At 35.2% G+C, this 21,559-nt stretch overlaps 1 protein-coding gene across 2 annotated transcripts in view; it reads left to right on the top strand.

The window, feature by feature from the left end:
* The first annotated feature begins 6 nt into the window (after positions 1-6).
* LOC105319069 (serine/threonine-protein kinase ATR) overlaps positions 7-21,559 on the top strand; it is a 108,179-nt gene continuing 86,626 nt past the window's right edge. For both annotated transcript variants that reach the window (XM_066087425.1, XM_066087424.1), the window contains exons 1-23: positions 7-145; positions 2,800-2,871; positions 3,010-3,110; positions 3,390-3,575; positions 3,686-3,856; positions 4,384-4,493; positions 4,767-4,858; positions 9,229-9,343; positions 9,602-9,735; positions 10,588-10,903; positions 11,187-11,320; positions 11,473-11,581; positions 11,779-11,879; positions 11,971-12,143; positions 12,706-12,761; positions 14,174-14,255; positions 15,130-15,224; positions 17,297-17,400; positions 17,577-17,672; positions 18,031-18,104; positions 18,225-18,332; positions 20,787-20,922; positions 21,181-21,330. In XM_066087425.1, the coding sequence (XP_065943497.1) occupies positions 2,828-2,871; positions 3,010-3,110; positions 3,390-3,575; positions 3,686-3,856; positions 4,384-4,493; positions 4,767-4,858; positions 9,229-9,343; positions 9,602-9,735; positions 10,588-10,903; positions 11,187-11,320; positions 11,473-11,581; positions 11,779-11,879; positions 11,971-12,143; positions 12,706-12,761; positions 14,174-14,255; positions 15,130-15,224; positions 17,297-17,400; positions 17,577-17,672; positions 18,031-18,104; positions 18,225-18,332; positions 20,787-20,922; positions 21,181-21,330 (2,687 nt within the window). In that variant the 5' untranslated portion in view covers positions 7-145; positions 2,800-2,827. The remainder of the gene's footprint in view (positions 146-2,799; positions 2,872-3,009; positions 3,111-3,389; positions 3,576-3,685; positions 3,857-4,383; positions 4,494-4,766; positions 4,859-9,228; positions 9,344-9,601; positions 9,736-10,587; positions 10,904-11,186; positions 11,321-11,472; positions 11,582-11,778; positions 11,880-11,970; positions 12,144-12,705; positions 12,762-14,173; positions 14,256-15,129; positions 15,225-17,296; positions 17,401-17,576; positions 17,673-18,030; positions 18,105-18,224; positions 18,333-20,786; positions 20,923-21,180; positions 21,331-21,559) is intronic.

The following is a 21,559-nucleotide window of genomic DNA, read 5'->3' as shown; positions in this document are numbered from 1 at the left end:
AACTCTCTTGCGTTTGAAGGTAAATTCTCAGAAAGGCGCCATTTTTGCGAAAATCGCAAATAAGCAGAAGTTAGAAAATCCTCTAAGCCCTTTGACTTCGTGGTACTTAGGATTAAAAAGTTTCCATAGTTATATGATATACAGTGTAAGTATTCTGTTTTAAGCGTTGTTACCCTGATTATAATGAACATATTTCAATCGAGCGTCGTTAACGCACAGTTGTGTAGTCCAACAGGTCCAGTACAATCTCCAGATTTAGCCATATAGCTTGAAAAAGCTATATTGTTTTATAAAGCTATTCAAAATAGCTTAATAAAGCTATTTATATGCAGTTTTTGAAGAAAATATTAATTGTAAGAAATGGACGAAAAATCGCAATTAACTTGCTACTCATATTTGCGCCAGTGACCATTATAAACTTGACTCAAATGTAATGTAACGGGATGAGAGAAATAATGACGGACCAGACCGGGATTCGAACCTGGGCCCCCTGAATCTCTAGTCAGGTGCTCTACCAACTGAGCTATCTGGCGCCGGTATTCGAACCGGTCTGACCGTCACATTCCTCCCCCCTTAAATGATCTTCGTCCCCGAAGATCACCCCAGGCTCTTCCCCTGGCAGGAGTTAACCTGTCAGTTCCAGGGGTTGGTCACGGCATCAAATGTAACGGGATGAGAGAAATAATGATGGACCAGACCGGGATTCGAACCTGGGCCCCCTGAATCTCTAGTCAGGTGCTCTACCAACTGAGCTATCTGGCGCTGGTATTCGAACCGATCTGACCGTCACAGTAAGATAGTTTTAACACTGCAGCTTTTAAACACTTTTAAGCAAAAAATATATTTCCATTGTTATGTAACTGTTCACCACTTTGTGTGCAATGAGGCATGGTTAAGAATGATTTCTTCTCATTGTGATAAATTATTACCAATCAATTATCTTGTTCACCATTACTGACCTCCTTTATATTTCATTCAAAAAGTAACTGTGTGGTCATGAATCAGTTGCCCAAAAACTTTTAGTGCAAAGTCTCTTAAGCAGACGCAAACTTATGAGTTATCTTTGAATGCATTGTTTACAGAACAGTTCAAAGTTGAAAATTATCAGTGCACTAAAGTGCGATTTTTTAAACATACTGAAAAAATTACACATTTAAAAAAAATGTATGACAAAATAGCTATATGAAGCTATTCTGAATAGCTTAATAAAGCTATTTAACTTATTCAAGCTATATAGCTAAATCTGGAGATTGTACTGGACCTGTCCAAAATATCTGACGTTTTCCGTCTTTTTTTTTTAGACAATTTTGATAACTTACTTGCCAGGAAAACGTCAGAACCGACGTCATTACGAAAACTGGAAATTCTCCACCTCCAACTGGAGGTTCTGACGTTTTCCTGGCATGTAAAATATCAAAATCCTTAAAAAACCAGGAAAATGTCAGATGTTTCAGACTAGGGCTTGTGTAGAAATCATCGTTAAAAAAGTGGCTACCTCGAGGAAAAATAACTTTTAACGATTCGTTTTCTACACAAGCCCCTGTAGTTAACATGGTTATAAGCAGGTCCTGTAAAATCACTAGATTTAGCTACGTATGTTGAATTACCTACATAGCGTTTTTACCCAACTCTGTCCCAAGATGCGGCCCAAAAAATGTGATGTCAACTAGGATTTCTTATTGCAACAGACCAGCATGATAACGTTGAAGAATTGTACGAGGTATTCCTAGTGACTTCTTAATGGAGAAAAGATGCCTTGATGTCAACTTTCCCGATTATAAATCTCGTTAGGAAATCTGTTTTCGTTCTTGACATGTATTTTTCTGAGTTATGAATGATCATGTGTGAATGAAATTATCTTGTATATGTTCCCTTTCATCTATTTCAATTGCACTTCTTTCATAGGTATGTGCATTTCATTCAAAAATTGCCCAAATGTGCTGCATAAATATCTTGGGACAGACTATACCTTATGTAGGTTTATTGAGCTATTCAATCATACTTTTAGCTTCTCAATAATACTTTTTTCTTAATTGAACATTTATACATTTTCATATTTTTATTTTTTTGCAAAATCTCAAAAACAGTTACTTAAATAGGAAACTTTGAAACCTTTTGTCTTTTGGGATCTGCAACTACTTGTCAGACTGAGAGCATCCATGAAGGTTTCCAACATGCAAGTGTCATGGCTTACAAGGAGTAGTGATACCAAACTTTAAGGATAATGCGTCACAAATATGTGCAGTGTTTCTGAGACACCGGGTCAATCGACCTAATGATTTCTCCAATGCTTTGCCATGCACATTACAACTTTACGATAAATTATGAATTAGAAATTTCACTTGAAGAAAAATAAGAATAAGAACAATATCAATAAGCCTTTACGCTATTGACTCACTATATAAAAATTCCATGATTTCTACTTGCAATAAAGTTTACCCCCAAATAGTAATAACAAAACATGGAGTCTATCTCTAATTTAGATTGTTTTTTACATTGAACCCAGATTGTTCAAATCAGTTAAACCCTGATATATAGCTATAAAGACTGACTTCCCTGCCAAAGAATCATCTGACCCGAATACTGCCCAGACAGGTTTAGATCCAAAAATAGAATTTCAACACAAACCTAACACTACTCAAATACATATGTAAACTCAGGGCAAGTATCAAAAGTTAGAAATACCATATTATACTGAAATTCAAAAGTAATGAAAGTAACATATTTATTAGCAAATTAATTATATAACCCTGTTACACATGTTTCTTAAATATAAGTTTTAGTGATTTGTTTTATCAGGGCATCTTTTGTGGCAAATATTCTGAGAATGTCTAGGCAACAATTAGCGGAAGCTCTTCATCTCCTTCACAAGTAAGCAATCTATTGATTATCATATTGGGAAAAGGTTTTTAATTGAAACTTAATGATATCAGTTACTGAAACATTTCATATGTTTTATTCATAACAATGTACTGTACTATTGCTATGTATTCTTTTAATTTGTTATAGATTTCAAGGCCAGGATGATAGCAACCAAGCAAAGACTGTTTTTGAAGGCCGCATTCTTATATTGAAAATATTGGATGGATGTTTATCTGATAAAAAGACAAGTAATTTTATGTCAAATTAAAAAAAAACAACAACAATAAATACATCATACATATTAATTTTCTAATAAAGGAATACCACTGTCAGTAATTGTTGTCTTCACCATTAGATGCTGAGCTTGAATTACCTATGTTTTGATAAAGGAATACCACTGTCAGTAATTGGTGTCTTCACCATTAGAGGCTGAGCTTGAATTACCTATGTTTTGATAAAGGAATACCACTGTCAGTAATTGGTGTCTTGACCATTATAGGCTGAGCTTGAATTTTATTAACTTCTAGTATCTGAGTCTCTGACCAGTAGTGGAGAAAACAGCGAGTGCCACACTGTGCTACAATGGTGCCACCACCGCGTGGTGCAGAACAAGGAGTTCTTCATCCCTCCCACCCACACGTCTGGAGACGAGACGCCCACGCTGGGACACACTCGAATCGCCCGCTCTCCTGAAGAGGAGTTGCTCTCATTTGGTAAAATTTACTGGATATTTAAAAAAAAAATTTGTACATATCATTAGATATCACAGAGGTTGGAATGTACCAAGTTTAGATGTCATGCTATCATTTTGTTTCTGTCTCAGCTTTCACTCGCTGGTTTCTGCTGAAGATAATATGGCTGCAGAGTAAGACTGACTGCTCGGGGCTCCATGACACCTGTCTTAAGATCACAGTGGAGCTCCTGCAGATCATCAAGTGGAGGGACCTTTACTGCTTCTCCCAGCTCCTGACAGAGCTCATCCACACAATAGCGGGTCTGTATCTCCACAATAACATCCACACAATAGCAGGTCTGTATCTCCACAATGATAACATCAACACAATAGCAGGTCTGTATCTCCACAATGATTTTATCCACAAACATTAGGTCTGTATCTCCACAATGATAATATCCACACAGTAAGGGGTCTGTATCTCCACAGTGATAACATCCACACAATAGCAGGTCTGTATCTCCACAATGATTTTATCCACAAACATTGGGTCTGTATCTCCACAATGATAATATCCACACAGTAAGGGGTCTGTATCTCCACAGTGATAACATCCACACAATAGCAGGTCTGTATCTCCACAATTATAACATCCACACAATAGCAGATCTGTATTTCCCATGTGACAAACAGTATCCACAAAAGAGTGGGTCTGTGTCTTTTTCAGGCTAATGTGCTTTGTAAATACTATGGCTATATGCGCCACATACATTATTTCAATTTGATGCCTTTTGAAGATATTTTTGATTGCTGGTGTACTCTGCATTCTATCAGTACTTTGATTGTAGAGCTGGTCCAGGTCAATGAGAGTCTTTTCACTGAAGAGTCCGGGAAGACATTACAGAGGTTTCAGGTGGACGGAGACGTGGTCAAGAAGAGTCTAAGGGACCCAGACAAGGTAAGATGGAGTCAATGTTGGTAGTATGTTTGATATGTATTGTGTATTGTATGCCCATTGGAAAACATTTGTTTCTGTATGTATTTTTAAAAGTAAATTAAGTATGATTATAAAAAAGTACTGTATCTAAATAAGACGGGTTGTTTTCATAGTGAATTTTATTAATGTATTTGTTTTTACCTTTTAAATTTTTTCAAATTCACAATAAAATTTTATTTTTTTGAGATGGATATTTCATTATGGGATAAGATGAACAATTTTGATTAACTGTAGGCTGGAACTGAAAGCGAAACAGACATTGTCACTGTACCAAGTCTAGACATACTGACTATAGAGGACTGTGAATGTCTACAGCTCAATTTGGTGTAAGTATGCTAACATGTGAATGTCTACAGCTCAGTTTGGTGTAAGTATGCTAACAGAGTCAAGATCTTTCTGTTACTACAATGAGTTTTATGAAAAAGATGTGTTAATAGGTTTTTGCATTGTTTTATTTAAATGATAATGTTTTAGAAGTTTTTGTCACATCATAATAAACGAGCAATCATTTGGTACATGTATTTATGTCGTTGGAAGTTACTGTGGAATCATTAGATTTCGTGGGGGGCAATTTTCGTGGATCGCTTAAATCTTACAAGTTCGTGGGGACGTAATTTCGTGTATTCTGTTAAACGTACAAAGGAAATATGACTTTATAACACTTATTTATTAATTCGTGGACGATGCTAATTCGTGGATGAGAGTGACCCACGAATTCCACGAAAATTGAGCCACCACGAAATCTAATGATTCCACAGTATTACATTTCAGGAGAGCACTGTTTACACTTATCACATCCATTGACTGTTTAATACGTGTAGTTGTGTTATTACATTTCAGAAGAGCATTGTTAACATTTATCACATCCATTGACTGTTTAATACGTGTAGTTGTGTTATTACATTTCAGAAGAGCATTGTTAACATTTATCACATCCATTGACTGTTTAGTATGTGTAGTTGTGTTATTACATTTCAGAAGAGCATTGTTAACATTTATCACATCCATTGACTGTTAAGTATGTGTAGTTGTGTTATTACATTTCAGGAGAGCATTGTTAACATTTATCACATCCATTGACTGTTTAATACGTGTAGTTGTGTTATTACATTTCAGGAGAGCATTGTTAACATTTATCACATCCATTGACTGTTAAGTATGTGTAGTTGTGTTATTACATTTCAGGAGAGCATTGTTAACATTTATCACATCCATTGACTGTTTAGTATGTGTAGTTGTGTTATTACATTTCAGAAGAGCATTGTTAACATTTATCACATCCATTGACTGTTTAGTATGTGTAGTTGTGTTATTACATTTCAGGAGAGCACTGTTTACACTTATCACATCCATTGACTGTTTAATACGTGTAGTTGTGTTATTACATTTCAGAAGAGCATTGTTAACATTTATCACATCCATTGACTGTTAAGTATGTGTAGTTGTGTTATTACATTTCAGGAGAGCATTGTTAACATTTATCACATCCATTGACTGTTAAGTATGTGTAGTTGTGTTATTACATTTCAGGAGAGCACTGTTAACATTTATCACATCCATTGACTGTTAAGTATGTGTAGTTGTGTTATTACATTTCAGAAGAGCATTGTTAACATTTATCACATCCATTGACTGTTAAGTATGTGTAGTTGTGTTATTACATTTCAGGAGAGCACTGTTAACATTTATCACATCCATTGACTGTTTAATACGTGTAGTTGTGTTATTACATTTCAGGAGAGCATTGTTAACATTTATCACATCCATTGACTGTTTAATACGTGTAGTTGTGTTATTACATTTCAGAAGAGCATTGTTAACATTTATCACATCCATTGACTGTTTAATACGTGTAGTTGTGTTATTACATTTCAGGAGAGCACTGTTTACACTTATCACATCCATTGACTGTTTAATACGTGTAGTTGTGTTATTACATTTCAGGAGAGCATTGTTAACATTTATCACATCCATTGACTGTTTAATACGTGTAGTTGTGTTATTACATTTCAGGAGAGCACTGTTTACACTTATCACATCCATTGACTGTTTAATACGTGTAGTTGTGTTATTACATTTCAGAAGAGCATTGTTAACATTTATCACATCCATTGACTGTTTAATACGTGTAGTTGTGTTATTACATTTCAGAAGAGCATTGTTAACATTTATCACATCCATTGACTGTTTAATACGTGTATAGTCTGTCCCAAGATATTTTTGCCGCATATTTTCTTAAATTATTCAATATTTATAAATACCTTTTGGTTCAGACGATGTTCATTCAATAGTATGAAAAAATCCCAAGATTTCCCCTTTGAAACGCCCCCTCTAGCTTGTCGGGTATCAGTACACGGCTAAAAATAAAAAGTCTACGAGGTTTTTCCATTGCCAAGGAGATGAAGACGCCCGGATGATAACGTTGAAAAATTGCGCGAGGGGTCCCGAGTATTTCCGAATGGAGAAAAGATGTCAACATTCCCCATTATAAATCTCCGTAGGAAATCTGTTTTCGTTCCTGTGAATTTTTACGAGGGAAAAGTGATAATGTGTGAATGAAGTTATCTTGGGAATTTTCCCTTCCATCGATTTTAATTGCACTTCAGTCACAGGTATGTGTATTTTTATTAAAAATCGTTCAAATATGCAGCAAAAATATCCTGGGACAGACTATAGTTGTGTTATTACATTTCAGAAGAGCATTGTTAACATTTATCACATCCATTGACTGTTAAGTATGTGTAGTTGTGTTATTACATTTCAGAAGAGCATTGTTAACATTTATCACATCCATTGACTGTTAAGTATGTGTAGTTGTGTTATTACATTTCAGAAGAGCATTGTTAACATTTATCACATCCATTGACTGTTTAGTATGTGTAGTTGTGTTATTACATTTCAGAAGAGCATTGTTAACATTTATCACATCCATTGACTGTTTAATACGTGTAGTTGTGTTATTACATTTCAGAAGAGCATTGTTAACATTTATCACATCCATTGACTGTTTAGTATGTGTAGTTGTGTTATTACATTTCAGGAGAGCATTGTTAACATTTATCACATCCATTGACTGTTAAGTATGTGTAGTTGTGTTATTACATTTCAGAAGAGCATTGTTAACATTTATCACATCCATTGACTGTTAAGTATGTGTAGTTGTGTTATTACATTTCAGAAGAGCATTGTTAACATTTATCACATCCATTGACTGTTTAGTATGTGTAGTTGTGTTATTACATTTCAGAAGAGCATTGTTAACATTTATCACATCCATTGACTGTTTAGTATGTGTAGTTGTGTTATTACATTTCAGAAGAGCATTGTTAACATTTATCACATCCATTGACTGTTTAATACGTGTAGTTGTGTTATTACATTTCAGAAGAGCATTGTTAACATTTATCACATCCATTGACTGTTAAGTATGTGTAGTTGTGTTATTACATTTCAGAAGAGCATTGTTAACATTTATCACATCCATTGACTGTTAAGTATGTGTAGTTGTGTTATTACATTTCAGAAGAGCATTGTTAACATTTATCACATCCATTGACTGTTTAGTATGTGTAGTTGTGTTATTACATTTCAGGAGAGCATTGTTAACATTTATCACATCCATTGACTGTTTAATACGTGTAGTTGTGTTATTACATTTCAGGAGAGCACTGTTTACACTTATCACATCCATTGACTGTTTAATACGTGTAGTTGTGTTATTACATTTCAGAAGAGCATTGTTAACATTTATCACATCCATTGACTGTTTAATACGTGTAGTTGTGTTATTACATTTCAGGAGAGCATTGTTAACATTTATCACATCCATTGACTGTTTAATACGTGTAGTTGTGTTATTACATTTCAGAAGAGCATTGTTAACATTTATCACATCCATTGACTGTTTAATACGTGTAGTTGTGTTATTACATTTCAGAAGAGCATTGTTAACATTTATCACATCCATTGACTGTTTAGTATGTGTAGTTGTGTTATTACATTTCAGGAGAGCATTGTTAACATTTATCACATCCATTGACTGTTAAGTATGTGTAGTTGTGTTATTACATTTCAGGAGAGCATTGTTTACATTTATCACATCCATTGACTGTTTAGTATGTGTAGTTGTGTTATTACATTTCAGAAGAGCATTGTTAACATTTATCACATCCATTGACTGTTAAGTATGTGTAGTTGTGTTATTACATTTCAGAAGAGCATTGTTAACATTTATCACATCCATTGACTGTTTAGTATGTGTAGTTGTGTTATTACATTTCAGAAGAGCATTGTTAACATTTATCACATCCATTGACTGTTTAGTATGTGTAGTTGTGTTATTACATTTCAGAAGAGCATTGTTAACATTTATCACATCCATTGACTGTTTAATACGTGTAGTTGTGTTATTACATTTCAGAAGAGCATTGTTAACATTTATCACATCCATTGACTGTTAAGTATGTGTAGTTGTGTTATTACATTTCAGAAGAGCATTGTTAACATTTATCACATCCATTGACTGTTAAGTATGTGTAGTTGTGTTATTACATTTCAGAAGAGCATTGTTAACATTTATCACATCCATTGACTGTTTAGTATGTGTAGTTGTGTTATTACATTTCAGAAGAGCATTGTTAACATTTATCACATCCATTGACTGTTTAGTATGTGTAGTTGTGTTATTACATTTCAGGAGAGCACTGTTGGCCCTGTCAGAGGACTTGTACTTGGTGGGGAATCCTCTTCATGACATCATCTGGGGCTCCATGTGCTGCCACCTGGAGTTTTATGATCTAGAGATGAAAGTTGTGAGAGTTTTATCAGGTTTTTTAATGCATTTAGAATTACTGTAAATATACATCTTACTGTTAATCTATTACACATTTTTATCTGAACATACTATTGAATATAGAGATTCAGAAATGTGCTGAATAAGATAATCAATCTCCACCAATCATACATACTATTTACTTGAATCTATACAGTAATGAGACTAGTCCATTTTGCATCGCTGCTACTGCTTACAAATGAATTCAGATAAGAGATGAGTTGACATGGTTTTGTAGGAGTCCCTGAGGGTGATAGAGAAGTTACTGCTGGTGGAGGGACTTCCCCAAGTCCAGGTCCAGGACTACTTCATTGCTTGTCTTAGTGCCCTGGTGGAGCTTCTCTGCGACGGATGTAAGGGAGCGGACCTCAGGTCAGTAAGGGGTTGGACCTCAGGTCAGTAAGGGGGTGGACCTTAGGTCAGTAAGGGGGTGGACCTCGGGTAAGGGAGTGAGACCTTAGGTCAGTAAGGGGGTGGACCTCAGGTAAGGGAGGGGGTGGACCTTAGGTCAGTAAGGGGGTGGACCTCAGGTAAGGGAGGGGGTGGACCTTAGGTCAGTAAGGGGGTGGACCTTAGGTCAGTAAGGGGGTGGACCTCAGGTCGGTAAGGGGGTCAACCTTAGGTCAGTAAGGGGGTGGACCTCAGGTCGGTAAGGGGGAGGACCTCAGGTCAGTAAGGGGGTGGACCTTAGGTCAGTAAGGGGGTGGACCTCAGGTCGGTCTGGTGTTATGTTCTGTCTGCTTGTCACAGTGACACTGTTGCCATTTGGCACTGACTTGTTTGGCATTTGACTTTTTTTGTCACAAATGGGAGCCTTGAGGCCATTCACAATAACTCGCTGGTCCGAAAACTGAGGCCAATAAATTTTGAGATCTGGACAATGAAATTCAAAAATTGAGAAGTCAGATAGGTTTGAAGATGCTTTTAAAGTCAGACATCTGAAAAATGATTTTTACTGTTATTCATGCATTCTTAGCAGCATACAATTATCAAAACAACTGACTAAATGATAGATATAACCCAAAGCTTCTGTTGGGCAAACTTCAAATTAAAGTTAGAGAGGATAAGGTTCATTTTTATGCAACACATTTTAACATGTGTTATGAAACTATGAAATATACATGTATATTGACAGACCATTTGGCCTTTATGACAGTAAGTTGTTTTATGAAGACTGCACCGCTTGCGTTTTAAATAGCACTGACCTGTGTTTTACTTTGACAGTGTCCAACAGGAGCTAGAGGAGAGAACCGCCCAGGTGGTGCTCAGTGTCTGTCTGGCCAACCGTAAACCTCTGGCTGCTATTCATCTCTCTGAGTTCCAGCACCAAAACATCCTGAAGAAGATGTGTAACGTCATAGAGCAGCACAGCTTCTCTAACCTGGTTACTGGTGCCATGAAAATGTCCATCTCGGAGCTTCTGAGTCATTGCCTGGAAGCTCTTTCTTTTACCAGTCCTCAGGAAGGGGAGGCTAAACATATAAAGGACCTTGTGTTTTCTGTATTGTTGGCTGCAGTTGGGAAGAACATAGAGTCTTCGGTATGTGCACTGTTATTGCTATAGACGTATAATAAAATCAAGACAAAAAAATTCAGAGGTCTAGACCATGAACTGAGAACAGACTGTAGTCTAGATTTTTAATAGCTTGATATCTTTTTAACAAAATTGTTTTGAAGGTTGTAAGCTTGTATATTTGAAGTGCATGAAGAAACATTTATTTCGTATTCAAAATTATTTATAAGGTTATACTAAAAATCTGGCTAAAGTCTGTTTTCAGTTTATGGTTGTGGGTCCAGATGAGACTGGTTTATTTTTTGTATAGCACCTGGTGAGACCTCTGGTGATTTTGCTGATGTCAGACTTCAGGCAGACGTACAGTGGACTCGCAGACACACAGGGGTCTATACCAACAGACAAACTAGACACAGTGGCCACTTCACAATTCAAACGCAAAAGGTTGGTGACTTCTTTCATCACACAGTGAAGTAGGTACATTGTACAAATATATATATATATATATACAGGTGGAAAACTGTAAAATATGTACTTGTACCTAAAGAGCTGGTGTAAAACTGTGAACTTTCACTGTTAGATGTGTTCTGCTGTAGGAAGGCTGATGAGCCTCAAATGAAGAAGAAATCGAGTCTTCCCCACAGATACCTGAGGCTGAGGTCAAAGATAAAGACTTTGATAAGTGGCCTACAGGATCCCAAACAGGTCACAACAATATATACAACAATGTGTGTGTGTGATGTGTTAGAGGAAAACATCAGAATTTTATCTCCATAAAGAAGAGAATGTTGATTATTTGTGTGATCTGTTTATCAATTTAATCATCAGAATTTTAATTTGAAGAACACATAAAATGTTTAAAGCAGGAGAGGTATAATTTTTAATTTAATTTAACAATACAGGATCAGCATTCAGAGGTTCTGGATGGGATACACACAGCTTTACAAGCAGTATCTGTGGCCGTTATGTCAAGTTTAGAGTCCTCCTCCAACAACAAGAAATTGTGAGTTCTTCAAGTGGAAAAAAAGTGGAAAGAAATTTTTAGATACAACTTTTTAGTCAAAATATCATGTTTGTATTTTTGCATGATTCAGTCTTCCAGAAAATATGAGTACTGTGTTGTCATGGTTACCTCCTGAACTTTTGGGAAGTGTCCTTGAGAGCTGGAAACTGACCTTGCAGTTTAATCACCACTGGAAGCCAGACACACTAAACAGGAACATGTTGTCCATCATCAAAGCTATTGTAGCACTAGTGGACACACAAGGTATAGGGGAAGGGAGGGGCTCTCGACATGTATGTAGAACTATTGTAGCACTGGTGGACACACAAGGTAGGGGGGAGGGGAGGGACTCTTGACATGTATGTAGAACTATTGTAGCACTGTTTGACACACAATGTAGAGGGAGAAAAGAACTCATGACATGTACATGTATGTACTCGCATATAAGTCAGTATTTTGGGAGTATAAAAATTAAATAAAAACTAGGAACCCGACTTATAGGCTTGACATACACATAGAAAGATTTTCCACAGGGTAAAACTTTGTTTTTTGGTGCCATTTGCTTCCAACTGTTGACTTGCTAACCCTATAATTGACAGGTTAATTTTTTAATTGCTAAAAAGATAAACTCATTAATAAATGCATTTAAAGTTGCAAGTGTATTTCTTAAAAATATAAACAAGGTTTATTTGATAATATTTCTTTATTTATTTCATTTATTTACGCCTGCGGTAGGTAAAAATGTACTTCACTGCTTAAGACAACTCATGTATATAAAATATGTACAATAGTGATAATGAATTTTGTGTTGTTTTTTTTTGTGTAGAATGGACTGAATCAGAAGACACGATGTGCTGGATCTTGTCATTGCCATGGTTACAGGTCAGGTTGAGAGGGTTCTTTTTAGAATTCTTAATAAAATCAAGAAACCTAGTAAAATGCAGTAAAGCCTTGTTAATCTGACTACCCATGATTCAAAAGCTTCACCCACTGAACTATTTTTTTGATAACCAATTCTTTAATACTGTTAAAGGCCGAACATTTTACAAACGCCCCCTTTTTTACCTGTACAAACTTCAAAATGATGCCGCTTGTCAATCAAGTTTGAAACAATAGCACCCAGTTTGATTGACGTGATCGTCCGAGCGTGATCTGGCCAGGTCCGCAGATTTCTGTTTACTAGCAATTAACAACGTTATATTTGATATCTTCCGTCATGTATTAAAAAGGGGGAATTGAAAATTGATTTTTTAACATTACCAGTATTAAAATTGGTTATGAAAAATAATTATTCAGTGATTGAAAATACGCACAATTTATATTTGAATTATGTTGAATGTGTGTGACCTAATAAATTCCACGAACATGCATGGACAGCTCCAAAACATATTAAATTTTCTTTTTACAACAAACGTACACTGTGCTACTAAAGCTATATTTACTGGTAATTCACTCAGTTGGAAGTCCATGAAAAACGAACTCCATTAATTGTCGACGTATAATGGCTGTCTTTACATTCCACATTCTCACTGATCGTATGGTTTTCTTATACTATTATGATTGTTAAAATTAAATTTTTAAACAATGTCAAGTGCTAAACATAATGTACTGAGTTATAATTTTATAGCAGAATTAATTTACGGCATTTTTCAATTGTGCTTTACACAGGTGTGTTTGGAGAAAATTCGGACGACACATACCATATCCGTATAAAATCGCTTCGTATGGTCATTAGAACAATAAGATATTTAAACTAAGACCAATTCTGACTAATTCTTTATTTCCTGTGTATTAATTTGCCTCCTGTGTATAGCAATTAGCAGCGTTCACGACCACAGGTAGACTGCAAGCCCCGGAGGCTTTCACACCTCTAATAATTAAGCCCCGCCCTCACCTGAGATTTACCACCTGGTAAAAATGTTCGGCCTTTAACCAACTTCATTTTGCGATTTACCAGAGAAAAACGGGTTGTCTGGGACTAATTTTTATGATCAAGTCTTATCCACACCCATGGTGTTATTAAATTCATTAACATAAGCTGTTCGCGGCGATAAATTCTTGCGAAGACGAAGCTCTCACGAACCTTGCGAAAATTTCTTGAACTCGAATGAAAGTTGGTTCACAGTACATTCCAGTATTGGGATTTATTATAATCTGTCTGCATCATTCATCTTACATATTTTATTGTGTGAAAGATGCCTGAATTATCAAGGCTCCACTGTATGTTATTAAACTGATGTTGTGTAATGGGAATTATGAGCAATCTTATGAGTATCTTTTATGTTTGTTGATAGAATGACCCCGCCTGGATTGATCTGAAACCCCAAGACTTCAAGATGGTCAATAAGATATGTCTTGAAATATCTGAAAAAATAGGTGAGAATTTAATATGTTTACTGGTATGTAACGGGGAATGAATTTTTCTCTGAGGTTATTCATTTGGTAAAACAATCACCTCAAGGAAATAGGTAAGGATATCAGTTTTATAAATCTCAGAAAAACCAGATCCAAATTCATCTAAATATACTGGGTATGAATTTATCTCTGAGGTTCAGGTAAAAACATTTACCCCAGAGAAATGAGGATTGGGATTATAAATCTCAGAGAAACCAGCTCAGAATTTTACTCAAGATACAGGGTAGGAAATTTATTTCTGAGAAGTTCTGAGTATAGTACAGTTTTTACAGTACCCCAAAATACTGTAAACCAATTTTTATTCGCGGCGACTTTATTTTGCGATCAACTGTCAATAAACTGGTTCGCGACGACTAATGTTCGTGACCAAGCCTTATCCAGACCTGTATTGTTATAAAAACTATAGACAAAGAATTGGTTCGCGGCGAGAAATATTCACGACGACAAGGCTCTCGCTAACCTCGCGAAAATTTCTCACACACGAATAAAAGGTGGTTTACAGTAAGTAACATTACATTATTGTGGAAGGATACATGACATTGTCATGCTATGTGAAATCTATATAATTAGATGTCAAGGTATTTAAATGGAATACCAAGTGAGTGGTACCGGTAATATAATTTTATTGATATGCTAGTATGAGTAATGAACAAAGACTGTAATGTGGATGTTAAATTTTAGGTATTTAGAAGTAGAATTTTTAGCAACCGTGAATTCTTAAGACTACAAATGTTCAGTATAGTTCTATATGGTGAGTTAATTAAGTGTGATACATGATTGTATTATATTTGTATGTGGTTTATAGTAATTGTGTGTGTCTGTGTTTTATTTCTAGACACAGAGGTTAAGTGCGAGTGTCTGCGAGGACTGTCCCTTCTCCCCAAGGACGTGTCCCCCCAGTGGAGAGTGCACGTCTTTCGACAGGCTTGTGTAAGTCACCCACAAGATATCAGCAGCAAGATACCAGATACACTCTATATCAATCAAGTACCAGATATCTAAGCTTTGGTCCAGATATCCGCTGAATTAATATCAATGATTAAACTAATAGGTACCTGCTGTCACCTGAATGAATAATTTACCAGAGATCTGAGCTTTAGTACGGAATCTGCTCAATGAATACACTGTATCAGTAATTAAACTTATAGTTACCAGCTGTCATCTCGTGATCTGTATGAATTAACTACCAGATATATGTATCTGAGCTTTACTCCAGTTCCTGAAAATTCCTGATTAAACACAAGGAATTAATATCAGCGTAAAATCGCGAAAAGCACATCTCACGGATTTTAAAATCTTGGTTTAATTTTTCAGACAGATGTAAACTACCGGTAATTGAAATTATGATAAAAATTTGGGTTCGCAATTTTATATTCTCGAGATTTGATGCAAAACTGTTGCATCATGGGATTATTAAAGTACTCGGCTCATAGAACAAGGAATGTACAGTGTCCTCCTTATCAATCAAATGAAATCTATCAGAGCATAGTACCAGCTGTCACCATTATCAATCAGCTGGTATCTAATATACTTTATTACAATAATTATTACTAAGATCCCCTGATATTATCAGGATGTGTACAAAGTACTAGAGGAACATGTATCAACATTTTCTCTGTAGAGTTTATAATTATAATGTATATAACACAATCTACATATTGATATTTTCTCTATAGAGTTTACAATGTTAATGTATGTAACACAATCTAGATATTGATAATTTCTCTGTTGAGTTTACAATGTGAATGTATGTAACACAATCTACATATTGATAATTTCTCTGTTGAGTTTACAATGTGAATGTATGTAACACAATCTACATATTGATAATTTCTCTGTTGAGTTTACAATGTGAATGTATGTAACACAATCTACATATTGATAATTTCTCTGTTGAGTTTACAATGTGAATGTATGTAACACAATCTACATAATAATAATTTCTCTGTTGAGTTTACAATGTGAATGTATGTAACACAATCTACATATTAATAATTTCTCTGTTGAGTTTACAATGTGAATGTATGTAACACAATCTACATATTGATAATTTCTCTGTTGAGTTTACAATGTGGATGTATGTAACACAATCTACATATTGATAATTTCTCTGTTGAGTTTACAATGTGAATGTTTACATGTATAACACAATCTACATATTGATATTTTCTCTGTTGAGTTTACAATGTGAATGTATGTAACACAATCTACATATTAATAATTTCTCTGTAGAGTTTACAATGTGAATGTATGTAACACAATCTACATATTAATAATTTCTCTGTAGAGTTTACAATGTGAATGTATGTAACACAATCTACATATTGATAATTTCTCTGTAGAGTTTACAATGTGAATGTATGTAACACAATCTACATATTGATAATTTCTCTGTAGAGTTTACAATGTGAATGTATGTAACACAATCTACATATTGATTTTTTCTCTGTTGAGTTTACAATGTGAATGTATGTAACACAATCTACATATTAATAATTTCTCTGTAGAGTTTACAATGTGGATGTATGTAACACAATCTACATATTGATAATTTCTCTGTAGAGTTTACAATGTGAATGTATGTAACACAATCTACATATTGATATTTTCTCTATAGAGTTTACAATATGAATGTATGTAACACAATCTACATATTGATTTTTTCTCTGTTGAGTTTACAATGTGAATGTATGTAACACAATCTACATATTAATAATTTCTCTGTAGAGTTTACAATGTGAATGTATGTAACACAATCTAGATATTGATAATTTCTCTGTAGAGTTTACAATATGAATGTATGTAACACAATCTACATATTGATAATTTCTCTGTAGAGTTTACAATGTGAATGTTTATAACACAATCTACATATTGATAATTTCTCTGTAGAGTTTACAATGTGAATGTATGTAACACAATCTACATATTGATAATTTCTCTGTTGAGTTTACAATGTGAATGTATGTAACACAATCTACATATTGATAATTTCTCTGTAGACTGACTCTGATAACGAGTTGAAGATTGCTGCTGTTCGCTGCCTCCCCTTGTTGCTGGTTCACCTCGGACCGAACGCCAACCACCTGGTTCATGATCTGCTGATGTACGTGTTTAAAGCATTCATAATCTTTAGAACAGATAGTGCTAAATCCTTGTGATTACCTGTCAATACAAGTACATGTAAATCCATTTTTATATTTATTGTTTATTTTTTAAAACAGACATACATTTATGTTTTAACTGCATACTTGTGATTGTTCCTTTCAAATTCTTTTCCAGCCCAATGGTTAATACGACAGACTCTCTGATTAAGGAATCCATGGTGTCTATCTCAGGAATTCTTGCCTGTGTGATCTGTAGAAAGGCTTTGCTCAGGTGAGTCACAAGACTTTCTTTCTCAGGTGAGTCACTAAGACTCTATCTCAGATGAGTCACGAGACTTTCTATCTCAAGTGAGCCATGAAGACTCTATCTCAGGTGAGTCACTAAGACTCTATCTCAGGTGAGTCACAAGACTTTCTATCTCAAGTGAGCCATGAAGACTCTCTATCTCAGGTGAGCCACTAAGACTTTCTATCTCGTGTGAGCCACTAAGACTTTCTATCTCAGGTAAGTTCTTAATGCTCAGGTGAGGTATTCAGACTGAGGTGTTCCATCCAAGCCATTTCTTTGAACTACAGTATGTTATAGCAAGTTTTTAAGACCATGCATTTATTACATGGGTGTTTTCCAGAAAGGAGACCAACAGGCATGGGTTAGTGGATCACCAGCACAAGATACAGTGTCTCAGTTGTGACAATCTGTTGGGTGAGTAGTTAAACATTCAGTAATTTACAGTTTTTTATGCTGATTTACAATTGAGAAGAATTGAAGTATTCTATTGTTGATTCACATGCATGTACTGGTAAATAGTTATTTGGTTTTTAGATAAAAGTGAAAGTGGTACATCTAAGGAGAGACCCAAACTTGTAGATCCAAATATGTTTTTACCTTTTGTGGGAATTATTACCAACAGTAATTCTCAAGTCAAACTCAGTAAGTGTTCAAATCGGTAAAAATGTTTGGCTTATATCTCATAACATTAGCACAAACTCAGTAAGTGTTCAAATCGGTAAAAATGTTCGGCTTGTATCTCACAACATTAGCACAAACTCGGTAAGTGTTCAAATCAGTAAAAATGTTCGGCTTATATTTCACAATATTAGCCCAAACTCAGTAAGTGTTTCTCTAACATCTCGCAACATTCAGCACAAACTCAGTAAGTTTTGTCTTGCATCTCGCAACATTCAGAACAACTCGGTCAGTGTTCAAATCACATCTCATCACTTCTCAACAAACTTGGTAAATGTTCATCTCACAAGATTTAGAACAAACTCAGTGTTTGTTTCAATACAATTAAAAAAAATTAGATTAAATGTCTCATACAAGTACCGTATTTTCCCGACGACTCGTCGATGCGGACGACTCGTCGAATTGCCCATTCTTGGCCAAAATTTTAACAAAATCCTACGATACGTCAATCTCAGACCATACGTCGATCTTATCACTTCAAAATGGCCTATAAAACTGCAGTAACATTATCAGTGTATGATGCCACGATGTCACCGATATTGCTACCAATTATTATTAATGATTAACATTTAAACAATTACGCTTTATACTTATCCATCAAATTTTCAAATACCGGCAACTTCTACAAAGTCGCTTGCATTTTAAACAATTCCCGATATCGCGTGTTATGCAAAACTAAACTTACGGTACTTTGTCAGAAATATTTTATTCCCAAGCATTAAAATAAGTATCCACTCTGACTATCGCCAGTGTATTCGCCATTACGTAACCAGCCACCTGTTGACTCGGCGCGTGGTCAATGTTTGTTTAACAATTTCCGGTGTCATAGGCATGCACCTGTCTCGTGTCGGACTTCAAAGGGGGATCTCAAGTGCAGAAAGCTTAGCAATTACTATGATTTGATGAAACTTGTTTACTTTGTATCCAGTAATGCAGTTACACGCTATTGTTTTACATAGACACTGTTAGAAATAAATCGATCATTTGTACGACTTGATAATGACGATATACGACATACATACGTTTCCTTAAAAATTATCTAACAATAATCAAAGAATTGGACAATAATTATTCAATGAACTATAATCACTCTTATAACGGTACTCTTTATATACACAGGGAGTGAAATTGCCGTAAAGATCTCAGCCTTAGGGCAAGATTATTAACACGGTGTCAGCCTATTGTATAAACAGTAGTATTGATAATTGCCGATTACGTATTTTAAGATTGAATTTGACCATTAAATATTTCTGATTTATACTTTCCACTAACAACACTTTACAAATTAAATAATTAAATTTAAAAAAACATCCCCCGGACCTACTGCAATATTTTCTTCCATTCAAACTTGGTTTCAATTTTACTGCGCAATGTTATCTTCCTACTAGTGATACATAGAACCATGTGACGATGTGTTTATAAAAACGGAACGGTATAACTTTTAATTGATTAAAGACAATGTAACATTTTTTAATAACTGTTGTTATTATTATGTATTTAAGTGTTGACAGATGAGTGAAAATGATAATTATTAAAGATGAACAGTGAATTCAACAACGTAATTTTCAATCACACAGCCAACTCAAGATGATTAAAACCAAGATTTTTAATGCTATTTTTAAAAAATTTCTGACTACGAGCCTACGACAAGTCGAACAAGACGATAAGTCGGGTGCTCTGCTTCAGAGGAAAAAAATACCGACTAATCGTCGGAAAAATACGGTATCTCAGTAAATGTTCATTTCATATTACAATATTCAGAACAAACTCAGTGCTTTTCTCATAACATTCAGAGCAAACTCGGCAAGCATTAATCTTGTATATCAACATTTAGATTAAACATCTCATATCTGACAACACTTTGGTCAGACAGAGAGTATGAATTTTGCATCTCGTAACAAAACACTGATACATTGTTTACATTTATTAGATGTGATTTAATCATAGCATAATTACACAGATATCTCGTAACAAAACACTGATACATTGTTCACATTTATTGGATGGGATTTAATCATAACATAATTACACAATTATCTCATAACAAAACACTGATACATTGTTCACATTTATTGGATGTGATTTAATCATAGCATAATTACACACTTCAGATATCTCGTAACCAAAAACTGATACATTGTTCACATTTATTGGATGTGATTTATCATGGCATAATTACACAGATATCTCTTATTAAGAGCTCTAGATTTCCTTGATACAGTAAAACACGGTTATAGAGAACACGCTTTTATTGAATTGACGCTTACAGTGAAATGATTATCATTCCCTGTGACTTTATTACATGTTGTAAACTTGAGGGATATAATGAATTATGCTTGTAACAAAGCAAAATGGCCCGTCCCTGGTGCTTCGTTATAACCATGTTTTACTGTATTTGTTTTGTGATGACTGTGACAGGGTTGATAAGCTGTAGTCTGGAGCGTATCTTTGGACACATCGGTGTACGAAGCAACAACACTGCCACCATTACCATGCTAAAGATCTGTCTAAACCTAATCCAGGACTCAGACTTCAATGTCCGCGAACTGTTCAGGTAAGTCTTTAATCAGTGACCAACATCAATGTGAATAGTCAGGTGAGTCTTTAATCAGTGACTAACATCAATGTGAACAGTTCAGGTGAGTCTTAAATCAGTGACCAACCTCAATGTGAACAGTTCAGGTTGGATTTTATTCTATTGATCAATAAACTCTTGCAAAATTTTAACAGCTCTGCATTTCAACAGAGTACTCAATGTCTTTGAAACAACTGTTTATTTTCTTGGATTTTTTTCCTGGGTTTGATTCTACAGTAGGGTGATTGGTTCGATGGTGGGGGAAGGAAGCAGTGATTCCAATCAACTAATTGTCCGTACTCTGAAAGAGACCCTGGAGTCAGCAAGGTTACAGGGAAATGTTCGGCTTCAACAGACTGTTATCTTGACCATCGCACAGATCGGCAGGTGAGGCCCAAATCAGAGCTTGGGTTATTCATAGTCTACAATTGTAAAACTTTATGAAGAAATTGTTTTATCTTCCCATCAATGCCTGTTAACTTTTTTCTAGATTTGTTTCCTGTGTTAAGGTACAGTACAGCTCACGAGTATCCCGACACCCACCGTGTAAAAAACACGGTGGAAAACGGTCTGTGTCGCACCGTGCACACGGTGTGACACCGTGTATGTGTATTGG

This window comes from Magallana gigas, chromosome 6 (genome assembly GCF_963853765.1).
Source record: "Magallana gigas chromosome 6, xbMagGiga1.1, whole genome shotgun sequence".
NCBI lineage: Eukaryota > Metazoa > Mollusca > Bivalvia > Ostreida > Ostreidae > Magallana > Magallana gigas.
The sequence above is the reverse complement of the archived record's forward strand: the minus strand, read 5'-3'. Positions and strand labels throughout refer to the sequence as shown.